Source organism: Neovison vison, chromosome 4, assembly GCF_020171115.1.
Source record: "Neovison vison isolate M4711 chromosome 4, ASM_NN_V1, whole genome shotgun sequence".
Taxonomy (NCBI): Eukaryota; Metazoa; Chordata; class Mammalia; order Carnivora; family Mustelidae; genus Neogale; species Neogale vison.
This window is the reverse complement of record NC_058094.1, coordinates 185,612,352-185,636,305: the sequence shown is the minus strand read 5'-3', so window position 1 is coordinate 185,636,305 and position 23,954 is coordinate 185,612,352. Positions and strand designations below refer to the sequence as shown.

The following is a 23,954-nucleotide window of genomic DNA, read 5'->3' as shown; positions in this document are numbered from 1 at the left end:
GGGGCCTGATTCTAAATACCCGGGGAGCATGGAGTTGATCGTCTGAATGAGGCATACAGGAGAAAAAGCAGTCAGGATAGGCACTGAGGAGCTGTTACTAACCGAGAGGTCAGGTTTGTAAGCTTGCTCCAGAATTCTTTAGAGAAAAAAATGGAAGGTCTGGTCTCAATTTCTAAAAGAATGTTAATAAGGATTTTTTTTTTTAAAAGCTTCCCCTCCCTTTCCCAAAAGCTCACTGTGCTTAATCTATCAATTAACTCACACTCAGATGCAGAACAGTGGTTTTTGATGAACTAAAAAAGGTTTTAATTAGGCTAAGTTGTTTTAGTTAGCGTAACTGTTTTTGCATTAATTGCTGGCGATTGAGTTTTAAGACGTAACAAATGCAGACACTGTCTGGAAAAATACGCAGGCTCACTTCTGTACCAAGTCCAGAACATTACAAGAGGAGGCACAGAGCTTTGGCTCCCAGAGAGAAGGGCTCTCTCTTCCCAGCCTCATGTTCACAAAATTTCCATTAGGTTCAGGCTCAGGCTGTGGCTTGGGATAGGGACATGGAAGGCTACACTAGGACCATCAAAGCTAGATTCTGGAAGAGTTGGAACTAGAATGCAATTTATGTCCAGCACAGCCCCACCCCCCATCCTATAAGTTCGTGGCTCCATGAAATCCCCCAGGGAAACTGAAATCCCACTGCACACTTGCCCCTCCACCCTGCCCCACTTACCTAATTGCCTCACTGGATACACGTTCTTATAAATTCACATTTTCAAGGGAAAGTCCTTCTGAGGGAGCAATGAGTCCAGCATTTCACGTGGTAAGAAAGTTCCAACAATAGAATAGTAGGGAAAACACCAAAAGGAACCACAACCCCATGTGAGGGCTCCCCCACAGCTCGTCTTGACTACACTGTCCCTGCCCCAAACACACGCATTACAGAGTGCGGGCTCCCACAGAGTAGACAGACATTTGCTCACTCAAACGGACCCCTTTCTCTTTGAAATCCAATTGCACATGACGAGGACTGCGGCCTCTCAAGCCAGTGTCCAGGGCTGTAGTTCTGCAATCTCCTCTCTAGTCAGCTTGGAGTGGCCTCAGATTTAAAAATCAGGCCAGAACTGGCTCTCCCATTGGCCTTTTCCACTTAACACAAATGCCAGCCACCCCACTGGGCCCAACGCAGGTCCATCTATCTGCTTAAAGCTCTGCTGACAGAGGGCTGCTTCTTTCTTTTTTTTTTTTTTAATTTTTATTTATTTATTTGACAGACAGAGATCACAAGTAGGCAGGGGTGGGGGAACAGGCTTCCTGCTGAGCAGAGAGCTGGATGCGGGGCTCGATCCCAAGACCCTGAGACCATGACTAGAGCCAAAGGCAGAGGCTTCAACCCATTGAGCCACCCAGGTGCCCCTGCTTCTTTCTTTTTAAATGAGGACATGAAGTTTCTCCAATGGTGAAGGCTTGTCAGCTTTGTTTATACAAATTGCCCAAGGTGACTGTACCCGTAGGTAGTGTCAGAACCTGAACCACACATGGACATGGGAATTCAGGCCAAGGACAGGAACGTTCCTCTAAAACAGCTCAAATGGCAAACTTCAAGGAGTGAGGGGGAAGACAAACACTCAGCTGTTTCATTGGTAGATGTACTGAACACTGAACCCATTCTGTTCAACCAGCTTCCAGAAAATGATATAACCCTCAAGGACAGTAGCAACAGGACTGAGTGACTTAAGTGACAACTCATCTCTCCCCTCTCCAAGCAAAGGCCCTCTCTTATGGCTCAGTCAGGAGGTACAGATTAATAGTTTTTGCTGGTGATAGAAGGTTAAGTGCATCTATATCCAGAGATAATTTGGATTTATTTCTAGGGCACTCAGCTCTCTCATGAATAGATTCCATTAGCTAAAACAATCACTACTGTTACCCTAAATTTATACTGTTTTAATGAAAAATAAATAAAGGTCTAAAAGTGATTTAAAGTATTTACTGAATAAAATAATTTTGCAAGTTGTTGTCACAAAGATCATTTGACATCTGACATCTATAGTACCATCTCAAGCAATTCTCTATTTTTATGACTTGGCAATGAATTCCTTTTCTGGAACTTCCAGCTTATGTTCTGTATTTTACAATTATGAGTAGTTAAGCAAAAGGTCCTGGACTCCTGCATAAGTCAGGCACAGATGACCTCTCTGGACATACCTCCTCATTGTATCTGAATGTCTTGAAGTCCAACCTAGATTTTAAAGCTTTTTTTTTTTTTTTTTTAAGATTTTATTTATTTATCAGAGGGTGGGGGGGAGAGCGAGCACAGGCAGACAGAGAGGCAGGCAGAGGCAGAGGGAGAAGCAGGCTCCCTGCCGAGCAAGGAGCCCGATGTGGGACTCGATCCTAGGACGCTGGGATCATGACCTGAGTCGAAGGCAGCTGCTTAACCAACTGAGCCACCCAGGCATCCCCAACCTAGATTTTAAAGGAACTACTGTGTTCTTACACACATTCCATGGAAACAGGTTTCAATCCGACCCTTCCCCATCACTGATTTTGGAGAGAGGGATGAACAGGAGTAACTTCTCTGAGACAGCGCAATTCATCCAGCTCTTGTTGAACTAGCCCACAGCCCGATACACACAAGTAAACAAATAATTAAGAAAAAGGCCTCATAGAGCATCAAGCCAGAAAAACTCTGGCTTTAAATACATATTGAGCTCGAACAGAAGAAGGGTGTGTGTGTGTGTGAGAGAGAGAGAAAGAGAGTGTGTGCACGCGTGTGTGCATGCAAAACTCATGTGTTGAGAGCCTCTTCATTCAGGCGACAGTCCTTCACCTGCTTGTGCCCAGAATTGAGCACATATGGCACAAACAGAACCCGTGAGCCCTACTACCTGCCCACATTCCCCACTCAGGTAGTCAACACTTGATTACTATAAACTGAATAGTTTTCTCTCAAGAGAAACCACACACTGGCCCTAGGGGGAACAGAGAAGAGAAAGGGAGGGCTCCCAGAAGTAATATCCAGGACTGAACTCACGACAGATTATTTGCCAATAAAAAGTGAAGACAGTTTTAGTTATAATCCCTTTATGATCCAAAAGCAGGCAAATTCCGCTATGTATGAAATATTTATCTTTACTATTAATGAGCTCATAACAATGTCTGAGGTAGTAGTGACTGACTGACTATGCGGGTACTCGCTGTAAAAAAAAAATAAATGAGAATAAGCCAAGACCACCCCCAGCCCCAGTGTGAGAATGCTAGACTATATACCAGGTCAAGAGCTGTAAGAAGTTTGAGGTGAATGGAATCCCGACAAAATGAACACTCAGTTTATTCAAAATCTAGTTTCTTCTAGAACGAAGGCTTTAAAAGGCACCAGGCAGAAGAGAAATAAGCTTTAGTAAAAGGCTTTCTTCCCCCAAGAAGTTCATTCAAAAATTCAAGACTCATCCAAAGTCTATGTTGAATACCTACTACGCGCAGTACTGTGGCAGGCATCATTGGGGAGGAAAGAAAAATGAAGGGAATCCCTCAGAGATCCACTACTTCTACTGTTCCTCCTACACAGACAAAGGGAACGTTCTGGAGACCACCCCACCCCTACGCCACAGTGTCTCAGAGGAAGCTGAAACACTAGACAAAGTCCTAACTCTGAAAACACAGTTGTTCAAATTCACAGATGCTTGAAGATTTTCCCAACAAATAAATATATGTCTTCTGAATGTTCTGTACAAAAACGTAACAGAAGTAAACTGCTAAGTCAGACAAGACCGGTGGAGCTCCTCCAGCATCAGGAGTTCAACGATCATCAGGGCTACTTGCAAGGCCAAGTACAAGCATGCTGTAACATAGCAGGCTTCTGCCAACGCAACCCCTCCCAGAGGCTCAGAAAAACAAGGTCTTCTGTCCTCAGAACACTGTGGCTGGCAGCCCTAAGAACCCACAGCAGCATGCTTCCCACCCCTCAGCAGGACGTTTCCTCCTCCTCCTCCGCTACTCTTGCTGCCCATCCCCCATCCCAGCTTTTCCTAGAAGTGGTTCCACCCGCTGAGAACGCTGTCTCTTTAACACATTGCACCACTTTCTCAGAGAAAGAAAAAGGGCAGAAAAAGCAAATCTAGAGAGACAAAGTAGGTAAGTGGCTACTCGGGACTGAGGTTGGATTAGACAGTGATGCTAAATGTACATGTAACTTCTTTCCAGAGTGATGGAAACGGTCTAAAATTGGATTGCAGTGATGGTTGCAACATTCTGTAAATACATTAAGCATCACCGAATTGGACACTTAAAATTGGTGAGATTTATGAAATGTAAATTTTACCCCGATGCAGCTGTTAACTAAAAAAAAAAGTATTAATCGCATTTAACATTAAGTCATAAGCATATCGATTCAAAGGTGGGAAAAAAACAGCTTTGCTGAAAACGCAGAAACATGAGCAAATGGATTCCAAGTTTGTTCAGAATTTCTTTAATCAGGCAGCCACTGAGGATAAAATGCAGTCCCCAGGAATAATTGCAATGCTGTTTGTAAAGTGGGCATGATAAGAGCTATTTTTTTATTAGGGCAAGTGGTCAAAAGTCACCAAAATTGTCATCATTCTTCGATTGTCTCTTTTTTACCAGTCTCTTGCCCTTCAAAGACAGGATACCTTGCCTCCACGTCAGCCCACGTGATGCTGCCGTTGGCCAGATCGCAGACTACACTGGGCAGTTCGGAGACCTGAGGAAATGAAAGAGAATTCCAAGAATCAACAAACTTGATTAGACTGTCGAAAAAAGATTAACCCTGAACTCAGGAGACCTTACAGAGAGCCAGATCGGTGTCTAATGACAAGATTCCTCTGCAAACCGGTTCCCACTCAGTGTTTCCCTTTACTCCTACTAAAGCCTCCTCACTTACTTCTACTCACTTCTCTCCCAGGCCTGGGTTCATCCTTTTCTTCCCACCCAGAATATCTACCAGCTCCCCTGGATCACTGAATTCTCCCACAAAGCCTTTCCTAATTATTCTAAGTAGCTGCCATCTGAAGCTACTTCGTGAGCATTAACTTTAACTCTAAGAAGAGAAGCCAGTCAAGGAGCGAGTGAGGGAGACTGGCAAACCGCAGCGCCCCGACCAAGAAGGTCAGCTGTTCCCACGTCACAACTAAACACTGGCTACCACTCAGCAGCAGTTCCTAAACTTGAGCGTGCATCAGAATCATCCAGGGGTCATGTCATGCCCACTCTCTATCAGTTTCCAACCTTCCACCCCACCTGTTTCTGATTCAGTAGGTCTGGGCTGAAGAGTTTGCTTATATAACAAAATTCCAGGTGATGTGAATGCTGCTGGTCCAAGGACCACACTCTGAGAACCACTATCAGGTGAGAATGTAGTTCCAGAGTAGCCAGATCTGGCTTTGCAGAAAGACAAACCAGAAATCCTTAACTTCCAAATTAGACTATAAACACCTCTGGAAAAAATGCAGTCTTTTACTTCTGTTTTCCTATTATTAACTCTCTGTAGCAAGCTAAGTACATAACAGGCAGGTTAAATAAAACCTCTGCTCAAAATTAATTAGTCAGGCCGTTGTCAATTAGTGGGTGTTCTTTCCTTCCCCTTCTGAACTCTTCCCGTCGCCATTATCCCTTCCCATTAAGTAAAATTACTGAAACATTATTGGCTATTTTGAATGGATTCACAGGAAAAGTTTATACATACATAGGTATCCTTACATATGTACACATTTGTATAGAAATATAAAGGTAAAACTGTCAAAGTCCCCCCAAAGCCTGCCAATAAAACTATGGCAGCAACCACTTGGGATCACACTTCTCTTGCCCAAATAAACAACTACATAAAAGCAAACTGCTGGAGAATGGGTCCAAAGTGGGCCAAATGGTTATAAAACATTAGATAACTGTTAATGGGTATTTTCATAATTAAACCAAGGGGATCTGAGAATCTGTGCTCTGATAGAAGCCTATGATTAAAATTCAAAGGGAAAAAAAGGGGTGGGGAGCATAGACACAACAAAATCCAGGTTAAATCAGAAGGAACCAGGATACATTTCTAAGACTAAAAATGCCAAAGACAAGGCCAGCCACCTCTGCTCTAATCTGCCGCATGGAGTCTCGGTCCCGCAGAGTTGCCGTGTGGGGGGTCTTGTTCACTGTATCGAAGTCAATGGTGATGCCGAAAGCCACGCCAATCTCATCAGTCCTGGCATAGCGTCTTCCAATCGACCCAGAGGAGTCGTCGACTTTGTGAGAGACGCCGTTTCTGGTCAGGGCTTCCGCTATTCAAAATAAATTAAGTAAATTAAAAATAAAAAATGAACAAAGGCCCAATGTCATCTACATGTTGTCATACAAGATCAGGAGCTTATAAAAGAGACTAAGACAAGAGAACAATAAGTAACAGTTGCAAAAGAAAGAAAAATCACCAAAATTTACTAAGTGCCTCGTTATAGCTCCTACCTGTATCTCACACGGCTGCAGAACGAGTATCACAGTAAGCGCCAAGGCCAGGAGGTCCTGTCCAGACTCCCCCACCTTTACTTGCATGACCCCAAGCAACTCAATGAACCCTTCCCACTTCCCAACACTGAAGTTAGTGGGCCGCACCACAGGACCACTAGGTGCCCGTTCAGTGCTGTGGGTCCAGTGGGTGCAGATCCACTAGGATGGTTAACCCCCAACGAGGATTCCCCCAATGAAGGGAGCAGTGCCAGGATCAAGAGCAGAAGCAAGGATATTTTAAATCTGACCCCTGGGTCCTACCCTGACTAATTCACATGCTAGGAGGAAACATTCTGAACAAGCACACACCCTCTTGTAGAGAAGTAAGGGCAGAAGCTAAAATCATTTAGATTTTTTTACTCTTTATTCAGTACGTATTTTTATTGAAAAAAATATTTTCTAAAATTCAGTCTACTTAATAATGTTCCCCTAGAGATTACCCAACTGGATTTGCTTACATAATTCCTTGACAAATGGCATGAACTCCTGGTTTTGGCTCAGTGGCAGGACCGAACATTTGAATGGAGCTACTACAGCAGGGAAACTGAAGAACTACATGTTTTAAAAAAGAAAGAAATCCAAAGACATTAGTTTATAAACATCTAAACAGTAATGTTCAAATTTCATTATCAAAATACCAGAAAATATGATTTGAAAAGCAGTGTGACAAAGAAAAATCATGGTAATCAGACCCAGAAGGATCTGATTTTCAGCTCTAAATCCGAACTGCCTTAGTGAACTCTGGATCTCAGTCTCTCCACCTAAACACGAGTACCTCCCATCCGCTCTTACTTCACATGTCTGTACAAAGCTGAATGATGTGAAAGCGCTGCGAAAGCTACCATGTGAGATGGTCATTTCTGGTATCACATAAAAGCCTTACTTCTTTCCTTGGAGACCCCTAGAGAAGCTCCTGCCAAATCATCAAATAGTAAGTGGCAGTGCCGAAAACCAAAATCCAACCCTGTCCTTTAAGAAATTCAGCATCGCTGAAGGGCCTATGAGCTTTAGTAACCAGGTAAGGCAGAAAAATTTAATTAGTTTGCAAACGTATACCCAAAAGAAATAGAGTGAAACCAAAAGAGATGCTTTGTATACCTCTACTGAAAAGTACAAACCTATTAAACTGCTCCTCAAGTAGGCTTCAGAGTTACTGAGAAATAAAGACAGCGAAGATATTCTGTGAAAAGCAAACTAGTCTACTGTTTTCAGTTGGAAATAAGAGCTGATCCCAGTTTTTAAATAAAATTTGTATAAAAGGTCCACAGGAAAGGAAGGAAAGGTCCACAGGAAAGCAAGAATGAACAGGTCCCATAAAAATCACGGACATGGATTCCAACTGAGTCCCTCAAAAGCCTCATTAGCCTTAAATGCCAAGCAGTGCTGAGTATCCCCACTGTAACCCCTTAGACTCCACAGCTGCCTGAACCACAGAACACTGAGAATTCCACTCCTCTCTATCTGGTGAGAGAGAAGTGAGGAACTGCCTTTCTAGAAAAATAATTTTTTCAATCTCACTGGCAATGTTTTTATACCAAATTCATAGGAAAACGGATTAAGGAGCTATGTGATAAAAATTCAGAAACATTTCTGGCTTCTCAGAGCCTAATCAGATTTCTCTTCAGAAGGTAATCTCTATGTAATTCATAAAACACTGTCACTAATTTGTTCTTGCTTAGCCCTTATAAAATTCCTATTAAAGTTCTGGTTTTATCAATATTGTGAGATTCAGAGAAACAGCTAAAATATTTTTTAAAGACCTTTTTATTAGAAAAATAAACAGAAAAGGCTTGAAGCAAACTTGGTATCTAAAAGAACACTTTGAGTGTGCCACCAGTCCTCAAGAATAACCATGCCTTTATTTACACATCTGGTGTACAGAGCAGGTTCTTATGATCTGCTGAATGAATGAAAAGCTATTCCTTAAATGTCAGGAAATGAAGATGCAATTACGGCAGAGAATAAGACAGTAGGTTTATCAGCTACATTATGACATAAGAGTATGTCAGACTTTTTAAAATACTGGCACCAAGAACTCATGAGTCTATTCTTCAAGGTTAAATGTCCTACAAAGAAGTACAGAGGTGATGTCTCACATCATGTACACACAGCCCAGAATGGTCATGCGGATAAGAATGTTTCATTCGCTTTATTTGGCATATACAACCTCTCCACTCTAGCCAGTCTTCGAACTGATCTTCCTGGAAATCTGTGCCCATAAATGACAAGAGTGTAATTTCTGCAGGCAGTGGCGAGGTGAGAAACGTGGAATAAGGCAGAATGAAGAGATAAAGTGGAAGGCATGGAGCAGTGATTCAGAAGCATCAAGGCCAAAAGACAGTGTGTGGGAGTTAATGAAGACTTCTTAGAAATATTTACCTTTAACAGAACTTGAATGCTAGGAAAGGCTATCCCCCAAATACCACTGCCCAATTTACTATTTGTCGATCTCTCCACTGGCATCACTTGGGGTTCTTATAAGAAAATAGAGATCCCCAGGTCTCAGACCTATGAATCAGTACCTCTGGATGAGAACCTTAACCCCCAAAGTCCCTGAATTTTGTGCAGCTTGAGAAAGTACCCTTTAACCCTTCACCAATGCATAGATACAGTTATTTGGTTTGTCCAAATTCTCTGAGACATCCCCTTCTTCCTAATTTTCTGAAAACATGAGTATATCCAGAAAGTGCCAGTATCTTCCATTGACACAATACGGATAGTTCCCCTATCATAATGTGCCCTGTCTCAGAATAAAGAGCAGCAGGCAATTGAAACAACCCCAATGACTACATATTCCAAAGCTCAATGAGCTAACAGAAGAAAGTTTTTGCTTTGTCAACAGTTAAGCAAAGATGAATGAATGTTAATGCCGCTAGTACATTCGGTAACTAATCATTCATTCCAGAGTCATCTTAATAATGTACTTCAGTAAACTTCATGCCCTGACACTGTGAGAGAAGAGCATACTATCCAAGACAACTTACCGTTCTCTGCTCATCTCCCTCACGTACATGGAATGTATGTTCAAATACTGTATACATAATCCTGCCCAGGCCAAAGGAGGGTTCAATTACATTCGGAACAACTTCTTCCACTGCAAAAGAGATAGAAATCCAGTAACATTCTCTCCAACCCTGCATAATGCATTGCGGGTCCTCTCCCAACAATTCTTACCAGCACTAAGAAGTTCTCTTTTCTAGATGGACTTGATTGATCCTATACATCAGGACAAATAAGTCAGAACATTCCTTAGAACTACTTGCGGTAGGAAATATGATGCCTTTAACATTTTCACCAAATTCTTTCTTTATACAGCATAAAACTGAAATAAGGTACCAGAGTGTTCCTTCTGTAGAGTGCCACAGCATACTATGTACACCAAGTACACCACACTTGCTAAGCTTTGAGCAACAGCAGCTACTCCATCATCTCGAAAGCATGAAAACTCTCCAGCTTTTGTAAGACTTTGCTAGAATGAGAAATCTACCACCATAACTGGCAAAATTAACAGAAACAATTCCTACACACAATCACATGCTTTGTGGATTACTTTTTATCTTGCTATCTTGATGAGAACTCTTTAAGAAAGTCAAGTTATTGCCATCGTACTCCCAAGGTTCTGGGGTCAGGAAGCCCTCAGAGAAGAGTTTGCTTGATGATCTGCACTCAGTCAAAGACATTTACCAGAGGCCTCACATGGGGAGGCTGTATCTGTGGTACACAGAGGAAATGGATTCATTAACACTTATTATTCAGAAAGGAATGACTGCTAAGCACTGGGTCTAAGGTTAACTGACCTTAACCTTGGATAGTTTGTTTCCAGGGAAATGAGAGAAGTAGAACCAAAAATACACATATGTGGAAGAAAAGACAGGCTGTTTCTTTTGTCTGTGATAAAAAGTAAGAATAACATATGACCAAGGCATCTCCTGCCCATCCTTCTGGGTCACCCAAGCCATGATGAAGTACAGTTCTGAACCAGAGCAACTAAAAAGCCCCAGAGCAAGAAGGATTCCCTATTTACTCTGATCACTGCTCAGACTGTTTTCACAGCTCACGGAAGCCTGGCCATAAGGCAGGCCAAAAACAAACAGAAAAGTAGGCATGCTGTCTCCAACAGCAGTAGCTTCTCAAATACCCACCTACTACTCTCAGTTTCCAGAAGCTTCCACTTAGCCACAGTCAACCATAAGCATCCTTTGTATATTCTCCAAAATACTCATATCCCAATTCATGTAATTTGTTCTACAAATAATAATCACCTCCTTATCTTTTACAAAAGCATGAGAGATCAATTATCTAAATGACTTTTTAAAAGGTTAATTTGTCACAAAAGAGTGAAGGGGTACATTCTTTCCTTTGCTTATTAAAAAAACAAAAGGATATTTCCTTAAAATGTAAGCAAATGAAAAGATGGTTTTAATTGAAGAGATATTCTCCATATGCACCTCAGTTCAAAGGAAATACAAAGGTGGCATTATATTTTTTAGTATTAACACAATTTATTAACACAATGCCTTTTTTAAAAAGGCAAAAGATAATGCCCTAAACATATTTAGGGTTGTGGCATTAAATACTTATTTTTCTTCTTCAAATTTTCTGTAAAATGGTTATGTCATAAAACTTAAACTTTAAAAAAAAAAAACAAAAAAAAAAAACTTAAACTTTAAAGAGTAATGATTTTTGTTTTTATTTCTTAATTATTTTTTACAAACTTACCATGTAGTGTTTTCTGGAATCTCTTCACATTGACCATGTCTTTTGTCAACTGAAATGTTTTGCCCTCAGTTTCAACAGTGAATTCCCTACAAAGAGAACACATCATTTATTAGGGAAAACATGCATTCGTATGCCTTAATTTAAAGGAGTCTTACCAATTGCTAAACTCTTTTCATTTTAAGTGTAATATAGGTTGGTCAACTTTCCAGATAAAATGGCTGAAGTCAAATTTAAATTATTTCATAAGGAACACCAAATTATTATTTTAACAATGGAATCAATTAGTATTCTGGGAAGCACCCAAAAATGTAACTAGTCTTATAAAATTCCACAAGTGCCTCAATGATTAATTCCTTTGCGTTTGAGATCAAAATAAAGCCGAAACCACTTCAAAAAAAAATTTTAGCTTTAGAATAATTACAATAAATTTGTCAGAGATAGGCCTGCTGGCAAAAAAAACACTGTTTTCATTATTGTCCCAAGAAATGCAAAAATGACCAGCTTGTCATCTTATAAAAGGTAATTTTAAAACTCCCATACTATTCTCCAAATAAACTTTGACACTTATGTTGAAGATCAGCTTAAAGAAGTTTTTGTTTTGTTTTGTTTTGTTTTAAGATTTTATTTATTTATTTGACAGAGATCACAAGCAGGCAGAGAGACAGGTAGAGAGAAAGGGGGAAGCAGGCTCTCAACTGTGCAGGGAGCCCGATGCGGGGCTCGATCCCAGGACCCTGAGATCATGACCTGAGCCGAAGGCAGGGGCTTAACCCACTGAGCCACCCAGGCGCCCCATAGCTTACAGAAGTTTAATGATTCTGTCCAATACATCAATATAAAACATTATCCTTCCAAAAATCAGTGACTGCATTATGTTTGTATCCTCAGATATGACCATTCCACTTCTGGTTAGAAGAACTCACCTTTATCAAGTGTTTCATGTAATTATCAAGTGTTTCATGACATGTGTTTTAGTTTATTAGGTATTTCCTCCCATTATGATCAGTTTGGATTTGTCTTGGCTCACAAGCAGCTCAGTGGCAGGAAAAGAGAGCCCTCATGTGGTTGTCTTTAAGCCGTGTAGTTGGCACACTTTGTACTGCATTTTGCTAGTTTCTAGCACTAATAATGTCATGTAGCATGAGAGGTTTTCACGAATTTCCTCCATTTTTACTGTTCTGTCTGTAGTTTGTAAGTGCATTATAATTCCATTACATAAACATTATGAGATATATTCTGTGAGTACAGTCCAGGTGTAGAGTAGGTAACAGTCATTAAAAAAAAACTGAAATTAGCAAAGAGCCATTATTTGAGAATTAATAAAGGAAACTGTCATGTTTATGACAAATAATGATATCTAACTAGTGCTCTTACTTGTCCATTTTAATGGCATTTGATGTGTTTTAGCATAAATAGATGTTAATTCTGGGAAGCCAGTATGTTTTAAAATTTTCCTACTGAAATGGACGATCATATATCTTCAACTTGTTACAAACATTCATCTTACAAAACTTCCTTTGACAATGTTCTCATGCAACCACCATCGTCCCAAAGCTCCATTTCAATCCCCTCCACTCCCAGTGAACCAGTGATGTGCTTTCTACCACTATAAACTCGAATCATCTTTCCTAGTTTTACATATATATCTTTTGTGTCAGACTTCTTTCACTTTGCCTATTATCTAGGGCCGGATATGAACTATTTCATGGTTTGCATGCCATATGCAGTCTTTTGTATTCTTTGCTCTATTACTTTATTTTTTTAAAAGAGTTGATTTGCAAGAGACAGCACAAGCAGGGGAAAGTGGCAGAGGGAGAGGGAGAAGCAGACTCCCTGCTGAGAAAGGAGCCTGATGTGGGGCTCAATCCCAGGACCCCCGGGATCATGACCTGAGCCAAAAGCAGACGCTTAACTCACTGACCCACCCAAGCACCCCTCCTTTGCCTTTTTAAACAATACCTAGAAAATAATGCAAAACTCAATGGAAGAGCTGTACAAAAAAAAATATATATATATATATATATAAAAGATTTTACAAATTCACTTAAAAAGCCGTACTCTTCAGTTATTAGGTATTCAATAAATGGCAATTAAGCCATTTAATAATGTTTGTATCTTCAAACTCCCATTTTGTTTTTGTTTTGTCTGCTTACTCTAACAATTACTGAGAGAAGGGTGTAGAAATATCTGACTGTAATTGTGAATTTGTCTATTTTTCCTTCCAGTTCCATCAAGATTGCTTTATATATTTTCAGGTTGTTTTTAGTTGCATACAGTTAGAATATGCCTTGATGAACTGATCCCTTTAACATTATGAAATGTAACTGTCCCTGGCAATTTCTCTTGTTCTGAAGTTGACTTTGTCTGATACTAATACAGCCACTCCTGACTTGATTAATATTTGTATGGGAAATATCTTTTGATTCTTTTATGTTTAAGGTTATTTGTGTATTACAATTACAGCAAGTTTTCTGTAAATAGCATTTAATTGGGTCTTGATTTTTTTTAACCAGTCTGACAATCAATGGCTATTAATTGTTTAGATAATTACATTTAATATAATTATTGGTACTGCTGAGTTTAAATCTAACATCTCAAGAGTTACTTTCTATTTGTCCCATCATTTCTTTGTTCGTTTTTCCCTTTCTCCTGCCTTCTTCTGGAGTATTTTTTATTATTCTATTTTATCTCCCATAAAAACTGGTTCATTATTTATATCCATTTGGTTTTTGCATGTTTTTCCAGGTAATTGCTCTAGAGTTTACCATATGCACTTTTCCAAATTTATCACAGTCTACCCTCAAAGAGTATTATGCCACTTCACATATAATGTATGTACCTTACAACAGTATAGTCCCAATTCTTTGTTCTCATCCTTTGAGCTGCTGATGGCATACATTTTACTTCTATGTTATAAATTTCACAACATATTCTTATTGTTTTTGCTTAATTTTTTAAAAAAGATTTTATTTATTTGACAGAGAGACACAAGTAGGCAGAGAGGCCAAGCAGAAAGCCTGATGCAGGACTTGATCCTAGGACCCGGAGATCATGACCTGAGCTGAAGGCAGAGGCTTAACCCACTGAGCCACCAGCACCCATGCTTAATTTTTTAAATTTTTTTTTTTTTAATATTCTTTTTTTTTTTTTTAAGATTTTATTTATTTATTTGACAGAGAGAAATCACAAGTAGATGGAGAGGCAGGCAGAGAGAGAGAGAGGGAAGCAGGCTCCCTGCTGAGCAGAGATCCTGATGCGGGACTCAATCCCAGGACCCTGAGATCATGACCTGAGCCGAAGGCAGCAGCTTAACCCACTGAGCCACCCAGGCGCCCCAATTTTTTAAATATTTTTTAAGACTTTATTCATTTCAGAGAGAGACAGAGCGTGTGCATGTACAAGTTGGGGGAGGGACTGAGGGCGAGGGAAAAGCAGGTTCCCCGCTGAGCAGAGAGCCCAATCCCAGGACCCTGAGATTATGACCTGAGCTGAAGGCAGACGCTTAACCGACTGAGTCACCCATATGCCTCTGTTTTTGCTTTAAACAGTTCATTACGTTTTAAAGAAATTAAGAGATGTCCTTTTAAAGAAATTAAAGAAAATGTCACTTATATTCACCTACATACTTAACATTTATAGACCTCCTCGATACAGGTCATGTGCTCATGCTTTTTCATGTTGAGAACTTTTTCTTTTTTAAGTAGGCTCTACACCCAGCATGGAATGCAATGTGGGGCTTGAACTCACAACCCTGAGATCGTGACATGAGCTGAGATCAGGAGTCAGACACTTAACTGACTGAGCTACTTGGGCACCCCATTTAGAAATTTTTTGTTGTTTGTCAGACACAGTAAATTTTACGTTGTGTAGTACTGGATTTTGTCGTATTCCTTTACAGATCTGTCTCTATTGTTTTTATATTTATGCTTAAAACAATTATAGAGACCATTCCAAAGTTCAAAAAAAGAAGGACTGAGAGAATGTCATTTCTAATTTTTCCTCAGTCACCTCCTTAGACAAATCTCCCCCTCTGAGAAAGTTACAGGGTGGGGGGGAGAGATCACTTCAAATCTATTTCCAGGCTATAATGCCAAAATCTCAGCAAACACAGTTCTTGAAAGACTAGAGATAATACTTACCTGCAAAAAATTTCTAGAGAAACGGATCTCACCCTTTCAGAACCTGCAGAGAAGACATAGCTAAGTAACGCCCACATAAAAGTACACATCTTGGGGCACCGGGCTGGTTCAGTGGTTAAGCCTCTGCCTTCAGCTCAGGTCATGATCTCAGGGTCCTGGGATCGAACCCTGCATCCGGCTCTCTGCTCAACAGGGAACCTGCTTCTCCCTTTCTCTCTGCCTCCATCTCTGCCTACTTGTGATCTCTGTCAAATAAATAAATAAAATCTTTAAAAAAAAATAAAAGTACACATCTTAAATCTCACCCTTTTTCATTCAGTAGTTTCTCCATTTCTGTAATGTAACACTCATCACAAACAGCCAGGTACTCCAGCACTAGCTTTGCGTCCTTCTTATACGCCTTGCCAATTGCTCCCTTATTGGGTTCAAACTGAACAACATTGACTGTTTTGTAGGAAGTAGTCAAGGAACCAAAAAGCACAGTGAACTGCCATAGTATTTTGGAAAACGATCTTGAGGACAATCCATCATCGAATTGAAACACCTAGTTCTCTATTGGCATCCTAGATCCCACTTATAAGGACTTCAAGTGTAAGATGAAATAACTACCCATGGAATCATTCAGACAAACCTCACTAAAAGTAAGTAAACACTGTCAACAGAGACTTCTACAAAGTTACAGTGAGATGAAAGGGATATTATCTAACCAGCAACATAACCTGATACACAGTATAATTACCTCTGCTTACCGTTTACTGATTTCTGAAATGTCCCAAACACAACAGGATCTACCTGCTGTCCCTGGCCTAGCCCTAAGATGAGTTCACGACCTCAACTGCCTGGTAAAGAATGGAAATTTCTTTACTGATTTACAGACTAAGTGAGCTAAATTATTATTTCATCTACCATAAAATGGCACTCATCTTTTAGTAGAAAAAGTATTCCCCAGGTGCCCTTTATTTAAAGGTGCAGGTATAGAGAAATGCATTGTGGAGATAGCTGGGAATAACTGGCCAACACCCAGAAAGACATTTAGAGCACTCTTCTGAATATGCTTCCTTCAAAGCATAAATCACACCAAAGTGGGTGTGTCAGATTACAAGAAAGAGACTAGGAAAGGAGCAATGACATGGGTAGAACATGTAGGTTTAAATAAGTGCTACCACAATATCCAAAACATCTCAGTTTATCCACAGAATGTGCAAACTTGGATTTATCCATTTTCAATAAGTTTACACTTTAGACCTGAGTTGCTGAAGCAACCAGAAAGGATATGGGCTCTTTCAGAGGTTTCTCAGCTACAAGTGGGACTTTGGTGGCTCGAGCATGACAAGAAAGGTCATAACAGGAACGATCTGCACATCCGACAATCTCAATCCAGCCCTAAGAAGACATAATAAATAAAAACATTTATTACGCTGGGTTCATTCACAGATGCATGCAGATTATAAGTAACTTTCACATACCCAAAGATTAATTTATTATAGCATCTCCACTCAACTTTTATAAATGTTTGAAATGGGAATAGTTCTATACATCAGGCAGCTAACAATGCTATAAAATATAATTCACACATGTACACAAAGTGGTCTTCTTATTTTCTGGGCAGATTTATTTTGCCATATTGTAAATGTGGGATAAACTAATATAGGATTTAACTACGAAAATAAAATGTGAACCTAGACAAAGTCAGTAGACATGTTTCAAATTCAAAATCATGATTCAAAATGAATCTGGCAGAAACCTCTACTCTCTTTGGATGCAGTGTCTATTGACCTCACAACCTGAGATCAAATGGCTGTGCTAAATACACAGCTCAGCTGGCCATGAATGTGGCCATTTGTGTTCAATTCAGTTTCTTACACAACAAAAGAAACCTCAGTAAAGAGCAGGTAGCATTTAAGTCACAGAATAAAACTTAACAGCAACGCCACCACAGAGATGTTAAAGGCTTATTTTAGGAGATATCTAGTTAGTCCTCATGAATATTTATATTCTGCCTTTGATCCAAAGAGTATGAAAAATTGCAACCATCACAACTACTAAGCTTTCCAAGCATGTGACCACAGGCGGTGCATGGACTAAAGGCGGCAAAGATAAACCTCACAAGCTCAGAAACCCCAACACATAACAACAAAACAGAAATTAAAAGAATGAAACCTAAAATCAAATAACTTGATCATCTGACATTCACTGAAGATGTCAACATATTTATGTATTAAAAAGGTAAAATCACTGAAACACATCTGAGGACAGCAAGCAACAAGCCTGGGATAGTGGTTACCTCTGAAAAAAGAGAAGAAAGGAATGGAGCATTAGCTGTCTCAGTACCATTTTTTTCATTAAAATTTTAAAATATGAAGCACATAAAAAGGAAGTGTTCAAGTTTCTTCTTGAATGCAGGGACTGTCTTATTTCTATTTATCAGACTGTTCTACTGATGGGAGTACTTCAGATGAGGGAAGGAAGCTCTTTACCTGTTTTACTTCCCTGATTTAAGTGAGTGAGAAACAATTTTCCTTTGTTCTCTCAGGCTGCAATGGAACAACTTGAATAGGGTTTTGGCATTTCCTTTGCTTTATAAAACATGCTCAGCAAACGGCACCAGTTGTCTACAGTTTGGTAGAACTGTTAACAATTACAACACTTTATAAAGCAACTAGTTTAACAAAAATCACTACTGTGAGTACTTAAAACAAGAAAAGGTCTTTAAGGAGTTCTCCCCTCTCCTTGAAAGTTCCTATTACCTTCAAGCTTCTGGTTTTGTTTCGTTTCCCAATGACCTTATGTAAAATGTAGCCTAATTCAGTGCTGGGCCCACATTTTTCTTTTTTCAATTTTCTTCTTTAATTTAAAAAAAGAAATGTAGGTACAATTGACATGAAACATTATGTTGGTTCCAGGTATGCAATACAATGATTCAGTATTTGTAGATAATGTAAAATGAGGACCATAATAAGTCGGTTAACATCCAGCAACCACACGTGGTTCTAGAACTTACAGGACCTACTCTCTTAGCAGCTTTTAAATACACAACGTAGCATGATTAGCTACTATCACTATGATGTTCATCACATCTGGAAGTCTGAGGTCCACATTTCTGATTCTCAATACTTAACTACAGCTCACAGTGGCACTCAAAAAAGCACGAGCAGAAATGTCGTAAGGTCTATTAAAGCAATGTAGCACAGTGGTTAAGAGCACGGGCCCAGAGTGAGACGGCCCTGGTTCATACCGCTCCTCTACCACTCGCTGTGAGACTCAAATTGCTTAACCTCTCAGCACTTCGGTCTCCTCAGAAACAGGACCTACGATGAGGATTACACAAGATACTACATATGAAGCATTCAGAATGGAAAGCACAGCCCTTACCAATTATACATGCTGAATGAACAAATGAAAGAAATAAAATGTAATCCAGGCCACATTCAGAATCTCAAGTGAGATAGCAAGAATCTGTGTCTACTTTAACAAAATTAGAGTCAGAGAAAACTAAGAAAGGGAACTGGTATGGAACAAAGAGAAAAGAAATAATCTTTTCTCACACAACACAGGAACTATTTTATTTATTTATCTATTTATCTGATGTGCAAATATGAAGAAATTCCAGAAAATTTAAAACATGTAAAGAAATTTATGTTCATCTATAACCCAAAAATAACTACTCCCATCATTTTGGCATACATATGTCCAACAAGTCTCTAAGGAAAATCTAGTAACAAGAAAAACCTAACAGATTACCGAAATTCTTCCCTAAATCCACAAAGGAAAATGAATATATTTAAAACAATATCAGTAATAGCCACTACAAATATCTGCATACCTATGAACATACACATGCGTGTATGTTTGTAATGCATGTAATATCATTTAGTGGCTAAAAACCCATGGGGCTAAGAATGGTTTTTATATTTTTAAATGGATGTAAAAAAGAAAGAGACGACAAGAAGAAACAAAACTCTGCAACGCCTAAAGTATTTTTACTACATTTACTATGGAAAACATTTGCTGATCCCTGATGCAGAGACGTGAACAACTTTTGAGGACGTGTATACAGCTGGAAGTTTCACTTTCTACATAATATTCTTCAGAATTACTTTTTGCTTTTGATTTTACAGAAATGAGTCATTTTTTTAAATGACTAATTTTTATTTCTAATTTTTAAAAATGAATCTATTAAAGTCATTTTGAAAACTAAAGAGTGAAACCAAGGGCACATAGGAATAAATGACAAGTCTCTTTATAACCAACATGAAAGGCCAGGAGGCTCTCAGGCCCCTTGTTCTGGATGCTACCTTGTTCCCACTGCCACCAGGGCAGAAAGCATCTTCTATAGCCAATGGCTTTTTTTTTTTTTAACTTTTTTAAAAAATGTTTATTTATGTTTAGTAATCTCTACAGCCACTGTGGGGCTCAAACTCACGAACCTGAGATCAAGAGTCACATGCTCCTCTGAGCCAGCCAGGCACCCCTCCTAAACCCAAATGTCTGTCAATCCTAAGCTCCAGTATGAATGTTCATGTTTGGGAGCTGCGGGTGGTAAGGTACAGTGAAGCGGTAGCCAGGATGTCTCTGAATTATTATTAAATACATAGAATTTGAGAAAAGGTAGTTCCTAAACAAGAGATCCTAACTACTAGTCTATCACCAAAACCTAACAAATAGCTCTCTAAACAAAAAGCACCATGTCTTTCTTTACTCAGCCCTATCACCATTTCCAACGTTTGCTAGGGTCCTTCCTTGTCAAGAAGGAGGCCACCCATCTTAGCTGCACCTGGGGATACTACCCATAACACTACCCATCCCAGGAATGTACACACCAGCACTGCTCTGTCACTGACCTTCCCTGTCTCTCTTACTATCAGTCTCTGGAAAAGCCATCTAAGTCTACAAAGGGCTCTTGGGACACAAAAGTAACCCCTTCCTTATAAGTAGACAGAGCAAAACTGCTTTTTCCATTTTGCTTTGGAAAAGACCTCTTTTCTCTTTGTTCCACTGACATAAAACACACAAAATACAATTTTGAAATCTATGCCTCCTATGTTAACAGTGTGAAGATCACATGCTAACGACCCTTCCACATCCTTACATAGGATGTTTTAGACTCGGCATCCCAACAGTCACAGGCATAGTGGGCCATCTCGTTCTCCATGTGCTGACGGAAGCGGAGTTTATCTGGAGATACTCCAACCTTCGTGAGGTAGAGGTAGATGCGGCCAATGAAGTAGCCTAATACTGAGTTGTTAATCACACCCTAAAAATCAATGAATAAACAAGTAAGTGAATAAATAAGCAAGCAAACATGCAAATCAGCACAGAGGAAGGCAAAAAACACACATCCTTTTGAAGGCCAGTGTACCCCTTTCGATTTATTCATACTCTACTGAAAAATATTTGACACACAGGGTAAGCTAATTTATCTAGCTTTCAGAACAATCTCAAACACAAAGAATCTGATTGTGGCTATTTTTAAAGGGGTTAATGCCAAGTTAACAAGCTGATTATAACAGAGTTATTCAAAATCTTTCTGGCATACTCACTGGATCAGCAAAATTTCAGCCCAATACTTCAGTACTACAGTACTAGCAATGCCATTCATAATAATGACCCTACAAGGGCAGATATACTTCCTCTCAATTAACAAAAGTAATAAGACATGTTGAAGGGATTTTAATGTATCCTTATCCACTGAAGTGTGTGCACCCCAGAGCACACACCAGTACCAGAAGGATCTTAGAAATCATCTAGCCCCACTGCAGAGCCCTTCTCTGCAAAATGGCTGGCAAGTCATCACTCAGCCTCAACTGAAATATTTTCAGGGGCAGGAAGTTCATTGTTCCCTGGGGCAATTCATTTCACTATCAGGCAGCAGAGACTATTAAAGTTTCCACTCACTCACTTTTCTAGACAAATGATTAGAGAAATTCTATTCTATGCAAGACGTTAGCCCAACTGTTATGTGTAAGATTAAAATCCAGAGGACTGGCTTTTCGTGAGTAAAAATGTCTCCACCAAATGGTACATATTGATAAAAGTTGGACTGACAGGGCACAGTTCAGACCAGAATCTTTTTTCCAAGTGCTCTGCTAAATTTTTTTCATGTTAGCCCCATGGCCTACAAATTGGCATGTTCAGGTAATTTCCTCCCACTATAATAACAGTGTAGGATAAATACTGTATAAAAAGCAAATACTATAAAACAATAAAATGACTGCTAAAATAAATATTTTGCCATCCAGTACACAGAATTTCCTAAGTGCTGCAGACCCTAAGCTGGAATAACCTAAATAAAGTTACCTATGGAATCTTACCTGTTCAACAGCATCTCCTAGACGCATTTTTCGAGCAGACTGTCCGCTGACTTGGGCTTTTGCTGAATATAAATAAAGATGGAGGTCTGCCACATTCTGAAACTTGGGATGGTCCTTTTCACTGGGATCTACAAAGTGCTCAATTTCTGCCATTGTGAATTCTCTGGAAGAAAAAAAATGTAAGGGATAAAAGTTGCACACTTAACTATAAAAATTAACAAGGCCCTTATTTTCAACTTTACTCTGCAATGATACAGGCCCTCAGGCGACAGGAATCTCTTATCAGTAAACCAGAAAATTGTTTCCTAAGAGAATGGCAAGGAAAAAAAAAGAAGTTAGATTAAGTTTGTCTGGGTGGCTATTATTCTTAAACATATTAATGAAAACTTTACAACTCACTTGAATAGTAATTTAAATAAATAAATACAATCAAACTTCTCTCAAATCTTAACTTCTGTCTAATGACAAAGATTCTTTGCTTGCCCTAATTTTAGTCAGTTTTCTGAACCTCCTCGTAGGCCCATCTGTATACTTCTTTATAAAATCCGGTTTTAGCAAGAACCCTGATAAGTCAGTTTAACTAGAACCCTCTACCCCAACCCTTGCTATGTGATCACCTCTGCTCTCTTTTTTGGGTTTGTCATCCACTACCATCCCCCAGTTGGTGTCTGTTTACCCTGGCTATCTTCAGCAAGAACCCATTAGGTTGGCTTAGCCAGAATCCCCCTTGCCTTGCCCCTGATGGTCCCTTTTAGTAGTTTTCTAGCCACTGACGCCCTTCACCCCACGCCTTGGCTATAAATCCTCTTTTGCCCCTGCTGTATTCAAAACTGAGCCCTATTCTATACTGAGGACTCTTCCCCTACTGCAACAATCTTGAATAAAATCTGTTTCTATTACCTTAACTACTATCCATCTGTGTTTCCTTCCATACTAGCCATAACAACAAAAGATTATTTTCATTGGAAAATAATTTTTAAAGAACAGACTGATAGTTTTTAAAATTAGGAAAACTTAAGGGAACGTCAGACACAAAAAAGAAATGAGATCCTGAATAGCGACTTCCAAATAAAGTGGTTTTCCTTAGACCACTAGCAAGTCTTTATAAATATATACTAAATGAAGTTCCCAGTATTTCCTTTTCAAAGGATGGGAAATTAAAAGTGAAGTGAAATTATTCTTCAGCTTTTATAGTAGTTTGGTTTCTTTCTTTTTATTGCTCTGAGCAAGTAAATGACTGATAATGGCACCATACAGCTGGCTTCTTTAGAGTAACAGCTTCTTGAATAAAGTGTTATTCAAGGCAGAGGACATAAGACATGAACTGAACAGGCTAGCATCAAGCTAACTGCATAATGATGAAATAAATATGCATTTAGTAATGGTTTCCCAAAGAGACCTCTCTGAATGGCAATTAAGTAGCTATTGGGGGAAAAGTGTTTTAAGTTAATTTTATGAGTCAAAATCAAGTCTCTCTTCTTTAAACACCTCCCCCACACACATTTACTAGTGCATTGCCATGATTATCTCAGATGTTTCAGAAGTAATGAAAAATTGCTTAAATGTGCCCTAAAAATATGTGAAATGCACTGCAAAAGAGCTCTGATTTTTGAACTTTATTTTTTAATAGTATTTCTTACTTGGTCCTAAGGCACCAATATCTTTTCTTTCAACCACTATAAAACATCCTCCATGTGCACAGAAATAGGACAGAGACAAAGAAGCAAAATGTCTGTCCTCACATATCTTATAGCTTGGCGGACAGCAAGAGAACATCTAAAATGCAAAGCGTATCAAAATATTCTGCCCAGAATCCCAAAATAATCTGCTGCCAAAGTCTTTCCATCTGTTCTGTCAGATAATCCCAGCTCACAGACAGGAGATGGAAATCAACTCTAACAGTGATGCTGCCAATGGTCTCTTGCCTTTGAGTTCAGAGACCGTACCTGGACCATGGAGAACTATAATAACCTATAGTCTAGGAGACAGAACCAGCCAATCACAATAAAAATATATTTTTTTTAAATTACAGATGAACCATCTAATACTCTCAACCTAAATAGAAGAAATCACAGCCATGCAAAGACTAATCACCTGATAACTCCATGCCATCAAGAAGACATCACAACACTAAACAAATCCTAGCCCTATCCAAGGAACAAAAGCCATGTGGATACTGGCTTATGGAAGAATGAGTGGACTTCTAGTCGGGACCTTACAGATGCATATAACAAAAACCAGCCAGAATCCAGACAGGGTGCTTTAAAGTGAAAGTGTCCAAAATAAA

At 39.3% G+C, this 23,954-nt stretch overlaps 1 protein-coding gene across 1 annotated transcript in view; it reads right to left on the bottom strand.

Annotated features, from left to right (window-relative positions):
* Nucleotides 1-4,449: 4,449 nt before the first annotated feature.
* GARS1 (glycyl-tRNA synthetase 1) overlaps nt 4,450-23,954 on the bottom strand; it is a 45,058-nt gene continuing 25,553 nt past the window's right edge. The window contains exons 9-17 of the mRNA XM_044246315.1: nt 21,668-21,830; nt 20,446-20,610; nt 16,632-16,739; nt 15,662-15,807; nt 11,218-11,303; nt 9,483-9,592; nt 6,957-7,050; nt 6,085-6,275; nt 4,450-4,717 (exon numbers count right to left, since the gene is read on the bottom strand). Of these exons, the coding sequence (XP_044102250.1) occupies nt 4,592-4,717; nt 6,085-6,275; nt 6,957-7,050; nt 9,483-9,592; nt 11,218-11,303; nt 15,662-15,807; nt 16,632-16,739; nt 20,446-20,610; nt 21,668-21,830 (1,189 nt within the window). The 3' untranslated portion in view covers nt 4,450-4,591. The remainder of the gene's footprint in view (nt 4,718-6,084; nt 6,276-6,956; nt 7,051-9,482; nt 9,593-11,217; nt 11,304-15,661; nt 15,808-16,631; nt 16,740-20,445; nt 20,611-21,667; nt 21,831-23,954) is intronic.